Genomic DNA, 20,470 nt, shown 5'->3' with positions numbered 1-20,470 from the left:
TTCTTTCTCGTATACAAGATGACAACGGATGGGAGGAATACCAGAGTGCTGACAGACACATCCCTGGGGTCAGTCAACGGAAGGCAAGGAACTAAAAGGACTAAATGGGATGGAAAGTAGTATGAACAATGTGAAGCAGATAGAAAGGGGACACAGAAAGTCAATTTTGGAAGGTATACAAAACTGCTTCTGGAATCTGGGGGGACATAGACTGACCTAGGAACTCAGCAGTGATACGAAAGGCATTTCAGTGAGAGGAACAGGGCAAGGGGAGTGTTAAATGGAAAGCTCTCAGCCGACAGAGCAGGAATTTGAATTCTGACAATCTAGTATACAGACCAAGATGAGACGTTCAACTCCTATAAAGGGTTACTGCCTTGGAAACCCAGAGAGGCAGTTCTACCTTGTCCTACAGGGTCGCCATGAGTTGGCAGATGCAGTGAGTGAGTGAGCACGAGAGAAAGATGAAACTGCTTCTACAAAGGCTTCCAGCCCCAGACACTATCTAGGGTCACAACCTAGATTTCAGATTTGGGGCAGTACGCAGGCCTAGGGTCGTTGAGTGGCACAGACGGGTCGCATTCAGCTGCTAGCTGAAAGGTCGGTGGTACATCCACGCAGACACACTTTGAAGAAAAGCTTTAGCAGCAGGAGCCTTGGTGATGCAGTGCTTATGCGCTGGGCTGTGATCAACTGCAGGGGAGGCAGTTTGAAACCACCCGCAGCTCTGCAGGACAAGATAAGACTTTTAAGTGACTTCTTAAAATAAAAATTTTTTAAATAGAGAAAAGCTCAGCCACCTGCTTCGGTCCACATTCCAGCCAAGCACACCCCACGGAGGAGTTCTAGGCGTAGTGACACCTGCTCTGCCCTGCCTTAGAACTGACTTGATGGCCATGGGTTTTCAGACTATAGGTTTCAGACGTGGGAAGGGGGAAAACTGAGATGCGCCCCTGCTGGCTGAGCAGATAACCGAGAGAGCTCCCATCAGAAGCTGGACCAAGATCACCAAGGGAACGGCAAAACAAAAGTCCATGGGTCTTTGTAATTGTTCATTTTCTGGGTGTACTTAATCACTGGATGGGATCGGTTCATTGGCATGAAAGAGAAACATAGGTACTGTAATAAAGCACAAGAAGAGCACACAGAAAAACCTTTCCAGAAAGTACAAGTGTGGCAAATCCCCCCAAAGCCCGCCCCCGCTCTCTTTGCTGCTCTGTGACTTAGTGACCTAATCACCATTAATGGCACCTCGCTCAGAAAACACCGACAACAGATCCTTGTTACGTGGACAAGTGGCATTGAAAAGATCATGGAAGTTTTCCACTGACTTTTTGAAGCCTCCTCATGAATTTCTTTGACACAAAACCAGGCATTTCTCACAATTTGCTTTTCCATTTCTGCAATGAAAACCCCATTCAATCTGATGTTGGCATGTTCTTGCCAGCTGCACAGAGTCCAACTGATGCATCTGCACGCGTGTGCGGACGGAGCGCTCTGGATAGTGCCACTGAAATTACCGTGGCCATTCCTGGCGGTCACGGAGCCCTCACTGTCACTTTGTCTTCGGCAAATCCTCCAGTGGCGGTGCGTGCAGAAAACTGCCTGCCTCACACAGCACACACTGCAGACTTTCTGAAGCTAACAGAGGCTGGTGAGCAGGCACCACACGCTTCCGGCTGACATCAAGAAGGAAGAGAGAAAACTAAGACAAAGTGCGCCCAATAGGAAGCGGGGCATACACCCCGGCATTCTGCAACAGGTTTCTCAATTACAAAGCCAAGCCTAGAGGGGGGTAGGGGAGAACATGATCACAACTATTGAAAATGGCTGGTCACCATTGACTTTCAAGGATCTTCAGAGTCACAGTGAAAGATTGGGACTCCGATTTTGAATATGATACTCAAAAAGCAAGTGGTTTTTAATTAAATGTGTGATACTATCTATGGTATTACCTCTAAAGATTAAAAAGCACTAAAAAAAGTCCCTACCCTTATTAAACACACACAAACCAGAAACCAGACCAAAAAAGAAACACGCACAAAAAAACCACCCGAAATATACAAAATCGGTGATACTTTTACAACTGGGACATCCTCAAATCTCAGAGATAAATTAAGTGTAATGCCAAGAGCAACTGGAAAAATGATCCCTCCTTCTGGGAGAATGTGAAGCATTTCCCGAGAGCTGCAGCAGTGGTCCGATTTTATGGATGCAGTTTCCTTCCACAGGAGGAATACCACTGAACTGTCTGGAAACACAGTGAAACTATTCCTGGGGGTGAAGGGAAGCAGCATATTGAGTGAGCCACGGAAGCGTACTTCAAGGGGTGACCCCAGGAGGGTCTGTTATCAGGGGATTCATGGCCCTCCCACGTACTAACGCCGTGAATGCCCAACTGGGCGTTTGCTATCTATTCAAGGCAGAGCAAAGCGAGAGCCGTGTTCGCTTTAGCCAGGTGGATTTGTGCCTCCTGGGCTGCAGGCCAGGGGACGCTACACTGAATCAGATGCATACAGGCGCTGGGCCATGAGTCCAAAGGAATCACATACCGCGAAGAAAAAGCAAAGCAGTGTAGGTGACAGGGAGGTGGCGTGGGCGCGCAGGAGTGTCCCCGTGTGTGTGACACCACATGGCACTGGCACGTACATCCATGGTGAGGCTGGTTCAGAGGGCTGGGGCGTGTCTGTCGGAGATGCGATCGGGGCGGCAGCAGGTGTGCCCATGTGAGCATGCACGTGCGATGCAGGAGCTTGGTGAGGGCCGTGGATTGGGAGCCAGGGAGGAGGGGAATCACTGGCGGGTCCTGGGCACACCCATGCTGGGAAGGTCTCCTTTGGACCCATTTCCAGGTTTCACCCTCTGGCCCTGGTGGCTCTCCCAGCAGGAGGAGAGCGACAAGTGACAATGGAAGTCCCTCCCCATCATTAATGCCCCTTCTCAACAGACACCTAAGCCTCACAGCTGCAACCTGACTCCCTTCGCTGAAATATCTCCGCAGATGGACAAACGACAAACGCTGGTTCTGTCTGGGTTAGCAAGCTTCCTCATGAGAACTTCTCTAACATCTTCATGACCAGATGATCCTCTCACTTACGCATTTCCACTCCAGTAGGAAGCAGCTCTGTACAATCCGCATCTCTCTCTTCACAGAGGACTGAAAAACTGATTAAAAACGATGTTCTTTCTTGAATGTGTCCATATCACCAGGACTGCACAAGCTAATACATGAATGTTTACTACAACTACTCTCAAAAAAGATTTAGATTACTTCCAACCCCTTGTAAGCAGGAGAGGGACTCATGCCCCTGTTGGATCATTCTTCCTTCTTCAACAGTCATCTCCCCAGGCAAAAAGGACATAGTAAACTTGTTTCTTTCAGAGAAAGCAAAATCTGGGAAGATCAATTAGAACAGTGATTCTCAACCTGTGGGTCGCGAGCCCTTTGGGGGGCTGTCAAACAACACTTTCATGGAGGTCATCGAAAAACACATACATGTTTCACAAGATATAATTACATATTGGTTTGTGATTAATCACTATGCTTTAATTATGTTTAATTTGTAACAATGAAATTACATCCTGCATATCAGATATTTACATTAAGATTTATAACAGTAGCAAAATGACAGTGATGAAGTAGCAACGAAAATAATGTTATGGTTGGGGGTCACCACCACATGAGGAACTGTATGAAAGGGTCACAGCATCAGGAAGGTTGAGAACCACTGAATTAGAAAGAAGGGAAAGCAAGGCTCCTTCATGGATGAGCTCAAATTCACATGCATTTTTATGGCTTTTTTCTTGGTTCTGATCCTATTTGGAATCACACATAACTGTTTATTAGATCTCATTTTTGTCTTGTGAAAAAGTTTGTTTTGTAATTTTATTGGGGCTCGTACAACTTTTATCACAATCCATACATACATCTGTTGTGTCAAGCACATTTGTAGACTCGTTGCCCTCATCATTCTCAAAACTTTGGCTTTCTACTTGAGCCCTTGGTATCAGCTCATTTTTTTCTCCTCCCTCCCAGCTCCTCCTCCCCCATGAACCCTTGATAATTTATAATTATTATTATTATTTTGTCATATCTTACACTGTCCAATGTCTCCCTTCACCCACTTTTCTGTTGTCTATCCCCCAGGGAGGAGGTTATATGTAGATCCTTGTAATCGGTTCCTCCCTTTTAAACCTACCCTCCCTCCACCCTCCTGGTATCACCACACTCAGCACTGGTCCTGAAGGGATCATCTGTCCTGGATTCCCTGTGTTTCTAGTTCCTATCTGTACCAGTGTCCATCCTCTGGTCTAGCCAGATGTGTAAGGTAGAAACTGCTTGCCTCCTCCCCAAGACCCTTCCCTAAGGGGATGTCCAATTGCTTACAAATGGGCTTTGGGTCTCCACTCCACACTCCCCCCAACATTCAAAATGATATGATTTTTTTGTTCTGATGATGCCTTATACCTGATCCTTTCGACACCTGATGATTGCACAGGCTGGTGTGCTTCTTCCATGTGGGCTCTGTTGCTTCTCAGCTAGATGGTCGCTTGTTTACCTTCAAGACTTTAAGACCCCAGAGGCTCTACCTTTTGCTAGCTGGGACTCACTATTTTACATTCTTTTTATTGTGATTTGGGTAAAAGTTTACAGGGCAAATCGTTTTACATTCCACCATCCACACACCTTTTGATCCCTGAACTGACTGCAGTCCTCACACTATGGCAGCGTCCCTTCCTGTGTGCCCACTGCCATTCCTCCTTCTGGCCATCTCTTCCTGCCTTCCGCGCGTCCTCACTGAGCAAACACTGCCCCTTTGAGCCCGCTGAGTTGGCTGGTCTAAGGAGTGTGTAGAGTTCACCTCGTAAGCCTGTCTATCCTTTGGTTACAAGCTACCTTCTTGTTGACCTCTAGTCAGAGTCTATAAATTGCTAGGATCTAAGTTGGTGTTTCCCAAAGTTGGTGATACCACAGCGCTGGGGGGAGGGGATGGAATGATGGGCAGAGGTGCTTCAAAGCAGATAACTATACTTTACCCTAGATTATGGGCTATAGTTCAAAATTTTTTAACTGCCAGAAAGTGCTGAATAATTTTTTTGAAAAAGGGCAGTAGGGGCAAAATAAGCTGTGAACCCATGATCTAGATCACAGGCTCTTCACATGGGATCAGAGCTTTTGATCTGATCAGGTGTCATTAAAATAGTCAACAAACAATATGCCAACTGACTTGAATGGACTTTTGTCTTGTCCTTATGGAGCACAATGTTGGTACTTCCCTGCCAAGCAATATGTAGAAGTGCACTTAGTCATGAAAAAACTAGTGAGAAACAACAAGTTGCTATTGAATTTATTCTGACTCATAGCAACCTCATTTACATCCGATTACGATAGCCAACATCTCTCTCTCTATATATATATAAATACACACACACACCCTGAAACAAACCTACACGGCCCACCCCAGTCAAAAATCCACATATAATTGTTGACCCCCCCCAAACTTAACTACTAATAGCTTACTACTAAGCAGAAGCTTTCCCACTAGCATAAACATCTACTTTGTGTGGTATGTGTACTAGATATGCCCAATAATCTTATAATCAAGTAAGCTAGAGAGAAAAACTCATGCTGACCCGGTGGGACAGGGTAGAACTGGCCCTGTGGGCCTCCGGGACTGCACCTCGCTACAGGTGGGGAGTGACTCCTCCTTCTCCCTCGGAGCCGCTGGTGGTTTGAACAGCTGGCTCTTTGGGTCAGTGTGTAACCACTGTGGTGCCAGGGCTCCTCCGAGTTGGCAAGTGCCTCCCTGGCAGCGAGGGAGGAAGTAAAAAGATGCTATTAAAATCATTATGGAAAATTCATGTTCAGTACTATATCTATTTATATTATAACTGAACAAATCAGCATGTACATGGAATCTGTGCAGATCAAACCTGCATTGTCCAAAGGGCAACTACATATGAGACTTCAACAAGTTTGGGGAAAAATTCTATTTATCCATAAATTTTGTTATGCCTCTGTGTTGTGTGTGTGTTTATATTTTATTGTACTTTGGGTATAACTTATGTAAAGAGCTAGGATTCCAATCACTAATTCATACAAAAATTGTTCTGTGACATTCGATGCAATTTCTACAATGTGTCAGCACACCCCTTTCCCTTCCTGGGTCCCTGTCTTCATGGACCCGGCTTTGTCGTCCCTTCAGGCAAATATTGCCCTTTGGGTCTTGTCTAGTTGATGAGTCAAAGAAGCATATTCTTCTTGGGTGTTATGAGATTTTACAGGACCACCTATTAACTAGAGCTCTCTGGTGGCACAACGGTCAAAATGCAGGGCCATTAATGTCGGCAGTCCAAACGCGCCAGCTGCTCTCCAGGAGACAGATGCAGCGATCTGCTTATATAAATAGTCAGAGCCTTGGAAAACTCTCTCCTACAGAGTTGCGTACTACGCACCAGGGCCGGCTCGGCGGCAACGGGGTTTGGAGCCTATGAAGTGACTAAAGGTGACTTTCAGAGTGTCTTCGTTTCAAGCTAGAAAGTTGTCTTAGTGGCAGTCTCGTTCAGATCGGTAAGTGTGGTCTTTTTAAAAAGTACTGTTTGAACTCCGTCCTCTATTTTTACGTGATCTATTCTGTGTCCTAGGTTCATCAGGGCCTCAGGTGCAATGCTGGGCGGAGTGTCTAGAGTGGTAACTGGGCCCCATCTAGATCTTCTGACTTCGGGTGAGAGGAGGCTGCGGTCCATCTGGATATATATACCCTCCTATCGATTCTTCTGCACGCTGCCTACGTTATGAAGTGTGCCCAGTGCCTACTGCAGTCTCTCTTTACAGCCTGGGGTTATTTTTGAACTTTGCTGGGCACAGATACCAACTCCATCCAGAGGAAACTCCAACTTAAGAGCAAAATCGTAAGACAGTGAGTCAGGGAGTGAGAAGAAAGGTGCTATTATTTTTCTTGCTCAAAGTCACCTAGGAAACTCGAGCTGTCCTTCCTTTCCATTGCGCTCTCAAAGGTGAACATTCAGCAACATCAAGAGCGCTATTGCGGCCTCTGCCGCCATTCCCAAGGCTAAGCAAACTGCGTCTACCTTCACTGAAGGCCAGGGAAGCGCTTTGCTCAAGCTAAAGGTAGAAATGAAAGCAGAATCCCCACTAACCCAATATATCTGAACGCACAGCTTTCGAAGAGCAGACACACACAAATAGTACCAATCCATAAAACTGTTCTTAAGAACATATGCTACACAAAGTGACATGATCCTCAGATTTCGTAGCTCACCTGAACACTCTCTCTCCACATTAGAGTAGATACACCTAATGATGACTGACCGATTTTGGCAAATGATTATACCCGTGTTCCTTTAAAACGGCAAGGTCCCCATGTGGCACTGCATCACAGGATAAGGTCCTAACTCTGAAATGCATGCAAGCTGCTTGCATCTTGACTTTCTAGCCCGACTCAAGCTACCCTGTTAAATTCAAAGCGCGCCCTTAGTTAGGACTTAAGACCGTTAGTTCCTAAGCGCCAAGTGCACATGCGCGGGAGGACACCATCACTCTGATACCTGGACCCAAACTGGACACAAGAAAGATCGTCACCACCACCACCGTCATCCTCCTCCTCCTCATCACCATCTTCCTCGTCCTCTTCTTCTTCACTGCTGTCTCCGGAGAGGGCGAGGAGGAGGAAGGAGAAAGGACTGCCGTACAGACTACCGCAAGGAAAGCAGAGCAGGTCGTCAGGGAAGAAAAGAAAAACAAAAGGGCAGCCGTTTTCGCAGCTGCGCTCCTTTCGAGGGACTCTTAAGCGGAAAGCTTTGCCTACAGACATGGGGAAGAGCTCGCTGCGCTACAGAAACACAGAGCTACACTTGAGAGCGGGGGACACTAGTCCGTAGAATCCGGATCCTTTGTAAAAGGCTGCGATTTCACATGGGCAACACATCACAGAATCCAGGCAGGAGCCCTGGTCCAGCCCGGACCACCAGGGGTGATGGGCACTAGGACCAGATGTTCTCTTAGTGCTCCATGGGTCTTCCACATTTCAACTACCCTGGGCAATGGAGCAACAAACGTCAGCCCGGAATGGCATGTGAACCCCAGCTCTCAAACACACCATTGACCATGGCCTCTGAAATTCACCGGCAATGAGGAATGCCGCGTGGTCTGGATTTCGAAAGCGAATTCATTGCCGTTTTCGCCCTTCAGAAAGAAGGAAGAGTGAGGCGGGGTGAGGGGAGGGAGGGAGGTAGGTAAAGAATCCCAAATCCAGCAGCCAATACACTCAGATGTTATCCAAGCCCGGCAGGCGCTTGGGACAGGTGCCTACCAAAGGGGTGAGCCACGTGGGTTAATCACCCAGGACAGACAGAGCCACAAAACGGAGGTCAGCGTCACACAGCACTTCTCCAGCCTGTGTTAAGGCCCTCTGCCTGCACTGCAAACATATACACGGGTACACGTACACACACACACTCCTGCCGGATAGATACCTAGGAGACGTCCCGAGGGAGGCAGGGCGTCTGCTCACAGCACTGGGGGAGGCAGACAGTAAAGGTGGACCCGTGGCAGCGGGTCTCTGTTGGGAAGAATCGGCAGGCACTGCTTGTGGGTTACTAGCGAGGTGTGGTGAGCTAGACAGAAGGGGGGCGCCTGAGGGCCGCGGGGCAGGAGAACCTGAAGCGGCCCAGGGATGGGCGACAGTGTAAGGGCGATACCGTGGCGAGGAGGCTTGGCTCCCTGCAGCAGCTCCAGAAGCCGCACTAGGAGGACTGAGGGACACGGAAGGCACAGCCGCCTGGCTGGCTGCCCCGGAAGGTGAGGCCAAAGCGGGGCTCGTCCATGGCACTGAGCTCCAGAAACTGGCACTGGGAGCAGGACTAGTCTCATAGAGGCTACAGGCGTTGAGAAAGGGAAGAAAGAAGAAAAGGGTGAGGGGGAAACGAGATAAAATCACCTGAATGGAGAACACCAAACTTTTGAAGAAAGTCTCTTAAGAGTTCAAGCATATAGAGCTGCATCGAAACAATTAGAATCTTTTTTCTGTACTTATATATTACTTACTCATTCCAAAGATCGCGGTAAAATACACGGGTATTTTGTTTCAAAAGTTTAATTGACCGGTATGGTCTGAGCAAGAAAAGCCAAGAGGAAACAATCTGGCAAAGACGTACCTCCTCCAATGACAAAACACACTCACACAACTGTGAGCCCTGCAGGAATCTGCATGACGCGAACCTGTGAATCCACACCCCGTCTTCCCCACCCGCGCCACGGTCATTTTACACCCATCAGATGTACGGGGAGAGCGCCACTGACCTAGACAAAGAGCTGGCACTGAAGGAGCCCAGGCTGCAGAACATGGGGCTGGTTCCTGGGTTGGAGCCAGTATTTAACATGAGATTTCTGTCTGGTGACCGAGCTGCCGCTGCGATCGGCTGCGATGTTGCTGTCAGACTGGCAAACGGGTTTTCGTCTCTTGTCTGAGTGGACATCATTAGGACTTCCATTAAAATCTGGCCAATCAAGTCTTTAAAATCGGAGAACACTGTTGGAAAGGCAAAATGGAGAACAGATTACACAGGGCGCTTCACGCCCAGGATCCCTGAATAAGCCAAAGGGATCAGAGATGCTCCACCAGGTGGTACCCTGGGCCACACACCTTCAGTGGGAAGAAAAGAGCAGTATCCCCCTTCCTCCCCACCCACCCACCCACCCAAGACATGAGTGGGAAAGCAGGTGAAATCCAAATCAAGTCTGGAGTTTAAACAGCGAGGTTCCAGTACCAACCTTATTTCTTAGTTTTGACGTTCACATTAGGGGAAACGGGCGAAGCAGATATGGGGACTCTCTACTACCATTAAACCATGTCTACCAATCTAAAACTAGTCCAAAATTAGAAGTTTACTTTCCAAAATGACTCAGTACTGAGATGGCTATCGCTCTTTCTCTCTCTAGATCCACAAAGTTCTTGGGAAAATTCCATTATCTTTTTGTATTTCTATTATCTCTTTCATTGTCTTATTTTTCCATGAACTTTTAACACCTCCTCCATATATATATATATAAAACATAAATGGACATGTGCATACATAAAATAAATATACCAACTGATTAAAAGAAGTCTTTCCCAACGACAGCGGCTAGCTTATCAAAGACACCTGGGTTAATGTTTCTTGGTTTGTATTTGTTTTAGACACAGAAACGCTATGAAGTCCAAAGTTCAAAGACTGTAAGACCGTAAGATGGGCTCTCCAGTACGTCGGTATCTTTTTCTGGAGTAGATTGTGTATTCTCGCTTCCTTCTTATGCTGGCTTTACCTCGGCTATTTGCATACAGCTTTGATGCATGCTCTAATCTGTGTAAAGCTTTCTCTGACACACATGCAGGGGAGATCGCAGGAACTCCGTGTCTGTAACAACGGGGCAGGGCTTTAAGCACAGCGAACTGCGCTCAGCTCTGCAACCACAGCGGGTAAGGAGAGCCAGTGCCGTCACAAAGACGGGAACTTCCAGGAAGTGGGGAAACGTTTTTGTCTGTTTTGGGGATCCTAGAAGGGAGGCAGGATAGGAAAAAGTATGGGTCTTGATATTCATCCATTCAAGACATATCTGCCGAGGGACTTCCATGTGTAAGGTACAGGGCACACGTAAGTGAGCCAAACAGATTAAACATCCCTCCTGCCAACAGGGAGTTTATATTCTAGTCAAGCTGAAGACCAGTGGCCGCCCCTCACCTCTTTTGAGTTTCCGGGGGCTGCTACAGAGAAAAATGATAGTGCTCTGTCACCCTGCAGTTCTCGTCAGGCTTTATCATTCTGTTAGGAGGGTGGCTTAGCAAACAGCCTTTGAAAATGGAATCCTGAAACAGCAAACATCATTAGCAGATGTGTTTCCCTGTCTGCACATGACCTTTGGGCACCCACTGCAGGACAGGTTGGATAGAGGCCTGCTGGGTCAGGATCTCCGGGCTCCTCCCAGGAAATGCCTACTTTATGCACACTCAAAACAACGGGAAATACTTGAACCCTGGAACAATGGGCACCATTAAATGATTTGGGCCATTCTCTTTACCAGAAATCATGATGGTAAAGAAGGTCACCAGTGCGATCAATGAGAAGGGAGAAGGTGGTCAGAGCAGTGTCTTTCTCCCAGAAGCACGTGTGTGGTGGACACAAAGGCGCTGCAGCAGGCTCGAGGGGGAGGCAGACACGAGCGCTCGCCTTCTCTTCCAGGCTCTAGAACAAGCCTAGGCGTTGGGCCTCACCTTCTTTTGGATTCTGCTTGAATTGCGCAGAGAGAGAGGAGAGAAAGATGACATCTCTGTCTCGGTCCTTCCAGGAGACTCGGAAGATCTTACAGACCAGCTGTAAGGCCTGCTCTTCGGACACCTCAGAACCCGAGGCCGGCTCCTGGCGAGGAGGGCAGTTGGGAGATGAGATTCAAGCAGTTAAGACATTGTAATAGAAATGCTTTATTCTGGTGCGAATAACTATTTTATTCACTTATGAATGAAGCTACTTTAGAAATGCAAGACAAACCAAGAATTATTTAGCTGTTGCCTTGAGGAGAATTAACCGTGTTGCCATGGCTGCACTGGAGCAGCATCAAGCTCTCCTGAGCAAGACCGTTGTCAGGAAGTACCAAGAAGAGCACTGGGGAGGCGGGGTGGGAGAATGGAGGGATGGGCACAGAGACAGATGCTATTTATTGACTTCTCTGAATTCTAAAGGACCAGGTTAACACTTTAAGCACAGTACAAACACAGTTTCCCTCCAGGAATTTCTCCAAAATATCATATATGGAAGAACTTTGTAAACATTACAAAAATCACACAAAACAAAGTATCACACCACCAGGAGGCTACAGCTAAACTTCTAATAACCATTGCTAAATGAGTCTTAATTACTTCCTGAATAGGAAGTAAGTCAATCACCAATGTCATTCTAAACCACGTGAGAGCCCTCTCTCCACCACACGCACATACTTTCTTCCCCGAAATGTAGGAACCAGGCTCAGATGTAACAATATAATCGGCTCCATTTCCCAAAGAGCTTTTACTTATTAGTGGATTCTACATATTCTTGCTTCAATTCCCAGCTGTCTTCCTCCAAGTACTACTTACTTAGGCAAAATACCAAGAGACAACAAATTTCTAATTAGCTATGAAGAACTCCCTTTTACAAACGAATTTACTGATAAAAGACATGGACTTGAAATAAAGATAACTGAAGGATTCTTATCAGATATTTTTAAAAATGGAACTCTATTTCCAAAGCAAACCCGCTGCTCTTGAGTAGATTCTGGCGTCTAGAGACCATAAAGGGCTGTGCCCACGGCATTTCCAAAGCTACAGATTGGACAGCCACCTCTCTGTCCCACGGAACAGGAGGTGGGTTGGAACTGTCGGCCTTTGAGTTACGGTCAGGTGGCTGAAGCACTGTGCCACCAAGGTTCCTTAAGGGCCATCAGGCTACCCACGTTTCCTTAAAAACAGTACCTGCATGGGGTTTGGTGATTTGGGGTGTCTCGTGCAACGGGGGTTTTCTAGAGCTTCACAGGCACAGCGCTCGGTCCTGGGGCCTGTCCCAACCCTGACGCAAGCGCCTCATCTCATACCCACCTTGTCACTGAGGCCCCTCTTTTCTCGTCGATCGCTTTCATCAACCTCCATGTTTTCAATTCCTGAATCCACATCCACCTGGGACATGCTTCATATATAAAGGACAGATAAGTATTTTACCTTTTATATAGACTCTTGGCTGCAGATTAAGAAAAAGTCTCAAAATCAAAGTTAAAAAAACATCAAGCAGGAAAGCAAAATCATACAGGTTCCTCTCGTAATCATCTTTTAGAGTTCTTCATCTATGTAAGGGTACAAGCATTTCCTCTCTTACATGTTATGAATGTTTTCCCCCAGGTTATAATTTCTTGGGCTAACTTAAAAAACAAACAAACAAAACCATGACAGATTTCTGTATACATTGTTTTAAAATGATTTGAAACTCCAGAAAAAGACACAAAAACTGGCTACATACAGATATTATGTTTCTCTTCATTTAATAGCCCCAGCACCATTGATCAGAAATACCATCTTTTCACACTAATATGACATATCTTGGGTCAACTTTTCCTATGTGTGGATCTATTTCTGCACACTTATTTCTGGTCCATTAAACAAGTTTTGGAGCCAACACCACACTGTCGTACTTATGAACACTTCCCAGAAAGTCTTGGTATCTGCTCAGTCGATCCCTCGCCTGGTCCTTCTATTTCAAATGTGCGTCCTGGTCATTCTTGGTCCCTTGTCCTTCCACTCATACTTCAGAATCAGCTTTATCATGCACCTATAAAAATCCTGCTGGGGGTTTTATGAGAATCTCACTGATTATAGACATCAATTTGGGGAGAAGGAAGTGACATCATGATGCTATTGAGTCCATCCATGGACATGGCGGGTCCACTGTATATAAGAATCCTGGTCTTCTTTTTAAAGAGACTAAAAGGTGGACTGAGTTCCACGTAGGGCTACTATCGTCAGGGTCAGAGGTTTGCACCCGCCAGCCCCTCTGGGGGAGAAAGATGAGATCTTCTGCTCCAAGGTCACTGGAGCCAGAACATCCTGATCCAAAAGGGATGCTATGGGAGTGGGACACTGCTCGAGGTTCTCGTAGTCTATCTGACTAAGCCCTCCAAACTTCCGTGATCAGTAAAACTCTGAGATTTCAAAAACTTTTTTTGTTTTACATACATTGCCTCATAAAAGATATTTGTAACATACAAAATAAAAGACCATCTCAAACTATTAAAAAGACCTTTATATTTAACACATTTGTTTCTAATTTACTACAGACTGGCAAGGCTCTCGTGGCTGACACGGTACCTGAACTAGAGATTAAAAAGAACGATCGTTCTATAAATAAAAAAAGCTTACTGGAAAACTGGCTTCACTTTACCTTTTCTCACAAGAGACGCCATCGATATCCATGCTCTGGGACCGGGACAGAGACTGAGACTGTGTTTCAAGGCTATTTGAGGGTGAGCTGCTGAGAGAGCTGACTCCTTCACTGCTCTGGCTTCGGTGGGCTACTCCTGAAGAGAAATGCACACACATTAGGGCCTGCGAGAAATGAGTCCAGAGCTATTTGAAATGGTAACAGTAAGTGGCCACGATCTACGTTCATATCCCGAGGATACCCAGAAAGATCAGAAAAGTACTCCAGATGTCGATACAGCATTGAAATCATAGAAACATTAGTAAGGAAATACCTTTTTTCTCAGAGTAATTTCTTTCTGTGAGCTGCAAGTGTGTGTGTGTGTGTGTGTGTGTACGTATGTACGTATATACACACACACACGATACCTAAAACTAATTCTTGATTCCCTTCTCAATTCAAACTGTAGTTCTTGGATACAAATTAGTTTTCATGGCAGTCCAGAAAAATCACTGATGTGGATACACCAAAACAACTGAGCCGGGCTAACAGGCAGCTAGAGGGCGGGGTGGATGGAGTACCATGTTAATGGGAGGTCTAGATGGTGGTGTTCGTTACAACGATGGGCTGTTTTTGTGATTATACGCTGAAAGTAACAAACAGATTCAGTTAGCCAGAGCTCTTCCATCCGTTTATGACATCCTCTCTCAACAGTGGCTGTGTGAGGGGCATGGAAACCTAGCACTGTCCTTGTCCTCAGAGAGCTGAGCGTCTGGGCGAGTGTCATCACTGGCGTAGGAACAAATGGTATTGTAGCCAATCATGTTTTTACGAATTTACTTTCACTAAAAATAGAAAGGACATATAAAGTTTGACCCAGGAATTCAGGGTTTTAAAAGCCAAGAAGTAAACACACTGGAGGTACCAGTTGGAGCCGGAGCTACTACCAAGTTGGATAACATTATAGTCCTCCTAGCTTTCCAAGAAAATGAATTTGCTACTTTTTAATGTCTTTCTTCACTGAAGAATCAAACAAAACACTATCAACCCACTCATTAATATGCTTTAGCAAGCACCGGTTTACGAAAACTTCTGTAGGACTTAAGAATGAAAGAGAAACCAAATCTTCACTCTTCCTAAATGAACTAAATTAGACCATACATAGAATTAAGCTAGCGAGGGTTCTGAAGGCAGCTTATAAACCTACGGCCATCAAACTGCTTCAGATTCAAAGCAGCCCTATGTAGGGGTTTTGCATCTGTGAATCTTTACGGGGACCGCCTTATTTTTCTCCTGGGGGGCAGTTGGTGGTGGGCTTCAACTGCCAAACCTTGGGGTTAGCAGTGCGATGCCTAACCCACAGAGCCAGGACGCCCCGTGGGAAGAGTTACACATCAGACCCTACAATTTGCAAGCGTGAGGGTGGCGTGAGGGTGGTGTGAGACCGGTTCAGCACCGACTTGATGGCACCTAACAACAACTTGAAAGCCATTTGTTCTTACAAGCATTTGTCGGAGAGCCTCGGAAATGGGTGCCTAATTCATACTTAACGCAATGAAAGATCTGACACTCTAATGATAACAATAAAACAAAAAAATTATAAATTTATAAATATCAAGAGTTCATAAGGGAGGGAGGGAGGGAGGAAGGGGGAAATGAGGAACTGATATCAAGGGCTCAAGTAGAAAGAAAATGCTTTGAAAATGATGCCAACATGTGTACAAATGTGCTTGACACAATGAATGGATGGATGGTGGTAAGAACAGTAAGAGGCCCCAATAAAATGATTTTTAAAATAATAAAGTCCAAAATAGCTCATTATATCAATTTAGCAGATTTAAACATCTGTTCTAAAATTAGACATTACAGATCTTTTTTGACTCATAGCAACCTGTGTACAACAGAATAAAACACTGCCAGCCGGCACCAGCTTCACAATCACTTCACTGTTTAAGCCCGTTGTTGGTCACTGTGTTGAGCCATCTCAGTGAAGGCCTTCCTTTCTCTTTGCCGATCCTCCTCTTTACCAAGCCGGGCCTCCTCCTCCAGGGAATGATCCATGCTGATAACACAAAGCACAGGGGACAGCGTCTCGCCGCGCTTGCTTCTATGGAGAATTATGGGTGTGTTTCTTCTAAAATGGAATGGTTCATTCTTCTGGCAGGCTGTGGTGTATTCAATATTTTGTTGTTGCTGCCTAATCGGTTCCAGCGTCCAGAGAGCCTGTGTACAACAGAATGAAACACTGCTGGCCCTGGGCCGGCCGCCCATTATTATGTTTGAGCCTCGGTGTGTCTATCCATCTCCTTGAGGGCTTTGTCCTTTTCCAGGAACCAGTCTTTACTGATAACCCGGTTTCACCATCCTCTCTTCTGGGTGTACTTCGTCCAGTCCGTTTTGTTTGTTCTGGCCATTCTTGGCACTTGCCACATTCTTTGCCAATACCATCGTTACAATACATCGGCTTCTCAAATAGAAAGCAAATGTTTTGAGAATGATGAGGGCAACAAATGTACAAATGTGCTTGACACAATGGATTGTAATAAAAGAGTTGTACGAGCTCCAATAAAATGATTTAAAGAAAAACAACACATCAGCTCCTTCCGTGGTTTTCCTGTGCCCTGGCCAGCTTTCACACACCTATGGCTTGGGTTGGGTGCACCTTAGTCTGTAAAGAGTATCAACTTTGATTTTTGAATGCTTTAAAGAGGCCGTTCACAGATGTTCTGCTCATTGGCCAATGCCTGGATCACGTACTACTTCTTGAGATGGCTGAATGCCAACCGATTTGTTTTGGCATGGTGATTCTATGCTACTTCCATCTTCCTCTTCTACCTTCTTTCAGCGGGAGATATGCTGGCTAAGCTCTTTTGGTTTTCTAACCCCAGATCTTTGCACAGCTCATAAGGAAGCCTTACTTCTTGTCTTTTCCAGCTGCCTTTAAAAATGTTCTGTTCGGACTGGATAGGGCAGAGGTTGTACACTGGTGCATATGGGAGCTGGAGGCACAGGGAATCCAGGGTAGACGATACCTTCAGGACCAGGGCTGTGAGGGGCAATGCTGGGAGAGTAGAGGGTGAATGGGTTGGAAAGGGGGAACCGATTACAAGGATCCACATGTAACCTCCTCCCTGGGAGATGGACGGCAGAGAAGGGAGGGAAGGGAGACTCCGGATAGGGCAAGATATGACAAAATAGCAATCTATAAATTATCAAGGGCTCATGAGGGAGGGAGGAGTGGGGAGGGATGGGGAAAACAAAAGGACCTGATGCAGAGGGCTTAAGTGGAGAGCAAATGCTTTGAGAATGATTAGGGCAAAGAATGTACAGATGTGCTTTATACAATTGATGTATTATGTATGGATTGTGATAAGAGTTGTATGAGCCCCCAATAAAATGATTAAAGAAAAAAGAAAGTTCAGTTCAGCTCCTTTAACTACATAATTTCTTCAGTCTCTCTTCTGACATCCATTTTGGCCCCTCCCATCTTTTACTGACCTTTTGCTTTCTTCATGCGAGATCACCTCAGTGCCATCCCGTAACTCATCTGGTCCTCAGTCTTTAGAATTCAATGCATCAAATCAGTTCTTGAAATGTACTCTAAATTCAACTGAGATATACTTTGGTCATGTTTTGGCTCTCGTGGACTTGTTTTAAGCTTCTTCAACTTCAACCTGAATTCGCATAGGAGCAATTGGTGGTCTGATTCACGGTCAGCTCCTGAACTTGTTTTGGTATTGTGCTTCATCACTGTCACCTCCCACAGAGGCAGTCAATGTGATTCTTGCGCATCCCATCTGGTGAGGTCCACAGGTTCAGTCACTGTTTATGTTGCTGAAAAGGTATTTGCAATGAAGTCACTGGGCTTGTGAAATGCTATCTTCCACCTTCGGTTCCATCACCACGGGCATATTTTCCAACTATTAGTCCTTCCTCCTCGGTTGCAACTTTCACATTCCAATTCCCAGTAATTATTGATGCATTTCAATGGCATGTTTGATCAACTTCAGCCTGAAGAAGTTGCTAGAAATCTTCAATTTCTTCATCACTGGCTTTAGTGCATAAATTTCAATAACGGTTGTATTAACTGGTCTTCCTTCTAAGCACATAAATATTATATTATCCAATTCCAGAGAGTACTGTACTTCAAGGCAGATCTCGAAATGTTCTTTTTGATGATGAATACACAGGCATTTCTCTTCAATTTGCCAATCTAAAGAGGAAGGGTTCACATATGTTATCAAAAAGAACGTCATTAACAATCAGAAGGAGGAATCTATGAAATACTGTTGTGGTTGTGTGCCAGCATGGTGACCCTATGCACAATCGAACAAAACACAGCCTGGTCGGGCGCCATCCTCCCAATTGTTCTCTTGCTTCGGCATCTTGTGGAGGGTCTTCCTCTTGTTCACGATGCATGAATATTGATATCCTAAGTATCAGTGACCCGAAACGGACTGGTATTGACCATTTTTCATTGAACGTCATAACTGTGCCAAAATCCATCTGACATCAAAACGATGTGCTCTTCTTGGGCTCTGCTGAATCAGCCATAACAAGATACACTCTCTCTGCAGTACTATATTGTTCTATATAGATAGAGTATAATGCATTATATTTGAAATATCTTTTTTTAATTAATAAATATTTTATTGGGGCTCTTACAACTCTTATCACAATCCATACATACATCAATTGAGCAAAACACCCTTATACATTCGTTGCCCTCGTCATTCTCAAAATTCCCCTTCCCCTTGGGTTCCTGGAATCAGCTCGGTTTCCCTTTTTTTTCCCTTCCCCCTCCCTCCCCGCTCCCCCCTTCCCCCTGGTCCCTTAATAGCTTATAAATAATTATTATATCTTATCTTACACTGCCCGGTGTCTCCCCTCACCCACCCTCCCATTGCCCATCTCCCAGAGAGGCGGTCACACATAGATCTCCTAGATCGGTTCTCCCTTTCTACACCCCACCTTCCCTCCCGGTGTCGCCACTCCCACCGCGGGTGTTGAGGGGTTCGTCTGTCCTAGATTCCCTGTGTCTCCAGATCCCTACTGCACCGCTGTACATCCTCTGGTCTAACCAGGCCCGCAAGGTAGAATTGGGGTCATGATAATTGGGAGGGAGGAGGCGTTCAGGAACTGAAGGAAGGTTTTGAGTTTCATTGTGGCTACACTGAACCCTGAGTGACTCATCTCCTCCCCACTACCCCTCTGGAAGGGATGTCCAGCTGTCTACAGATGGGCATTGGGTCCCCATCACGCACTCCCCCTCATTCACAGTGATGTGATTCCCATTGAAATATTTCTGTGGGTCAACTAGACAGCTGTGTAAATATTTGGAATTCATTTTTCCTGCTCCATTCCTCTGATCTATGCATTCAGATGGAACCATTCTCTCTAGTACGTACTATATACATTCAAACTCACTGTCATCACATGATTCCAACTCACAGCAACCCTATAGCAGAGGCGTAGACAACAGAACTGCCCCTGTGGGTTTCAGAAGCTGTAAATCTTTATGGGAACAACAGCAACAAAATCTCATCTTCTCCTGCAGAGTGGCTAGTGACTCGAACTGCTGACCTTACAGCTAGTGGCCCAACCTGTAACCTACTATTGGTATAAGGGACCCCATTATGTATGCTAGTGCTCCTCAATTTAAAATGAGCCCACTCTTTTCTTATACCCATTGACTTTATTGAGAAACCAATGTAAATTAACTAATAAAAACAAGTAGTCGATGAAGATCAATGTCATGGCTAAGAAGAAATTTAATCAAGAGTACAAAATGGCATTTGGTTTACAAGCCCACACCCCCTTTGGCTGTTGTCACCCTCCCCCACCCCTAACGAGAAAAATCACTGTCAGGAAGCCAGTTTCAAGGGGTAAAGATATTTTCTCCTATCTTTCCTCTCCAGAGAGTCAAACGTAAAAGAATTAAACCATAGACATCACCTTTAATCCTCTTTTATGAGATAAATAAAATCCCTATAATTCACCAAATCCTACATATCAACTTAAAAATACTTCTTCAAAAAAAATGTGGTGCCTGCATCAAAGGCAGGAGAGAGCCACATCTGGTGATAAAATAGGCATTACAAGCTTTCAAGGCAGCAGCGTCCCAGGCTTCTGCAGCTACTAAGAGCCGGCTAAAGGTAATTCATGCATTTAAGGTCAACTGCAGAAAACTTTTATTTTTGTGCGATTTTCCTCCTGGTCTTGTAGTACTTCCTGTATTGTTCCCGTCAGATATAGATCACCAAATGTCTACTTTAAAACTGTCATGCTGGGCCGATTTCAATACTACGTTCACATTACCACAGGACCCTTAAATGTGAGTATGAAATGTACAGATTTGCCCTTACAGCCTCAACAAAATGGACTACCAAAAGGTAGGAAAGAGGGAAAAAACTAGGTAAAATTTTAGGAAACTGGAAAGGGTGGGGCTGATTTTATAGAGCATTTTCAGCAAGCTAAAAGTGAGGCAAAGAGAGAAGCAGCAGTCTCTTGAGTCCTAACACAGCATTGCTAT

The 20,470-nt window shown here is 45.5% G+C and overlaps 1 protein-coding gene across 4 annotated transcripts in view; it reads right to left on the bottom strand.

Annotated features, from left to right (window-relative positions):
- UBE4B (ubiquitination factor E4B) overlaps nucleotides 1–20,470 on the bottom strand; it is a 132,569-nt gene that overhangs the window by 48,149 nt on the left and 63,950 nt on the right. Inside the window, exons 3-8 of one of the 4 annotated variants that reach the window (XM_075550778.1) lie at nucleotides 13,960–14,095; nucleotides 12,627–12,714; nucleotides 11,271–11,415; nucleotides 9,323–9,551; nucleotides 8,497–8,898; nucleotides 7,570–7,716 (exon numbers count right to left, since the gene is read on the bottom strand). In XM_075550778.1, the coding sequence (XP_075406893.1) occupies nucleotides 7,570–7,716; nucleotides 8,497–8,898; nucleotides 9,323–9,551; nucleotides 11,271–11,415; nucleotides 12,627–12,714; nucleotides 13,960–14,095 (1,147 nt within the window). The remainder of the gene's footprint in view (nucleotides 1–7,569; nucleotides 7,717–8,496; nucleotides 8,899–9,322; nucleotides 9,552–11,270; nucleotides 11,416–12,626; nucleotides 12,715–13,959; nucleotides 14,096–20,470) is intronic. The other 3 variants (XM_075550766.1, XM_075550768.1, XM_075550773.1) reach the window with 3 other exon arrangements.

Source organism: Tenrec ecaudatus, chromosome 1, assembly GCF_050624435.1.
Source record: "Tenrec ecaudatus isolate mTenEca1 chromosome 1, mTenEca1.hap1, whole genome shotgun sequence".
Taxonomy (NCBI): Eukaryota; Metazoa; Chordata; class Mammalia; order Afrosoricida; family Tenrecidae; genus Tenrec; species Tenrec ecaudatus.
This window is presented reverse-complemented; position numbering and strand designations above follow the sequence as displayed.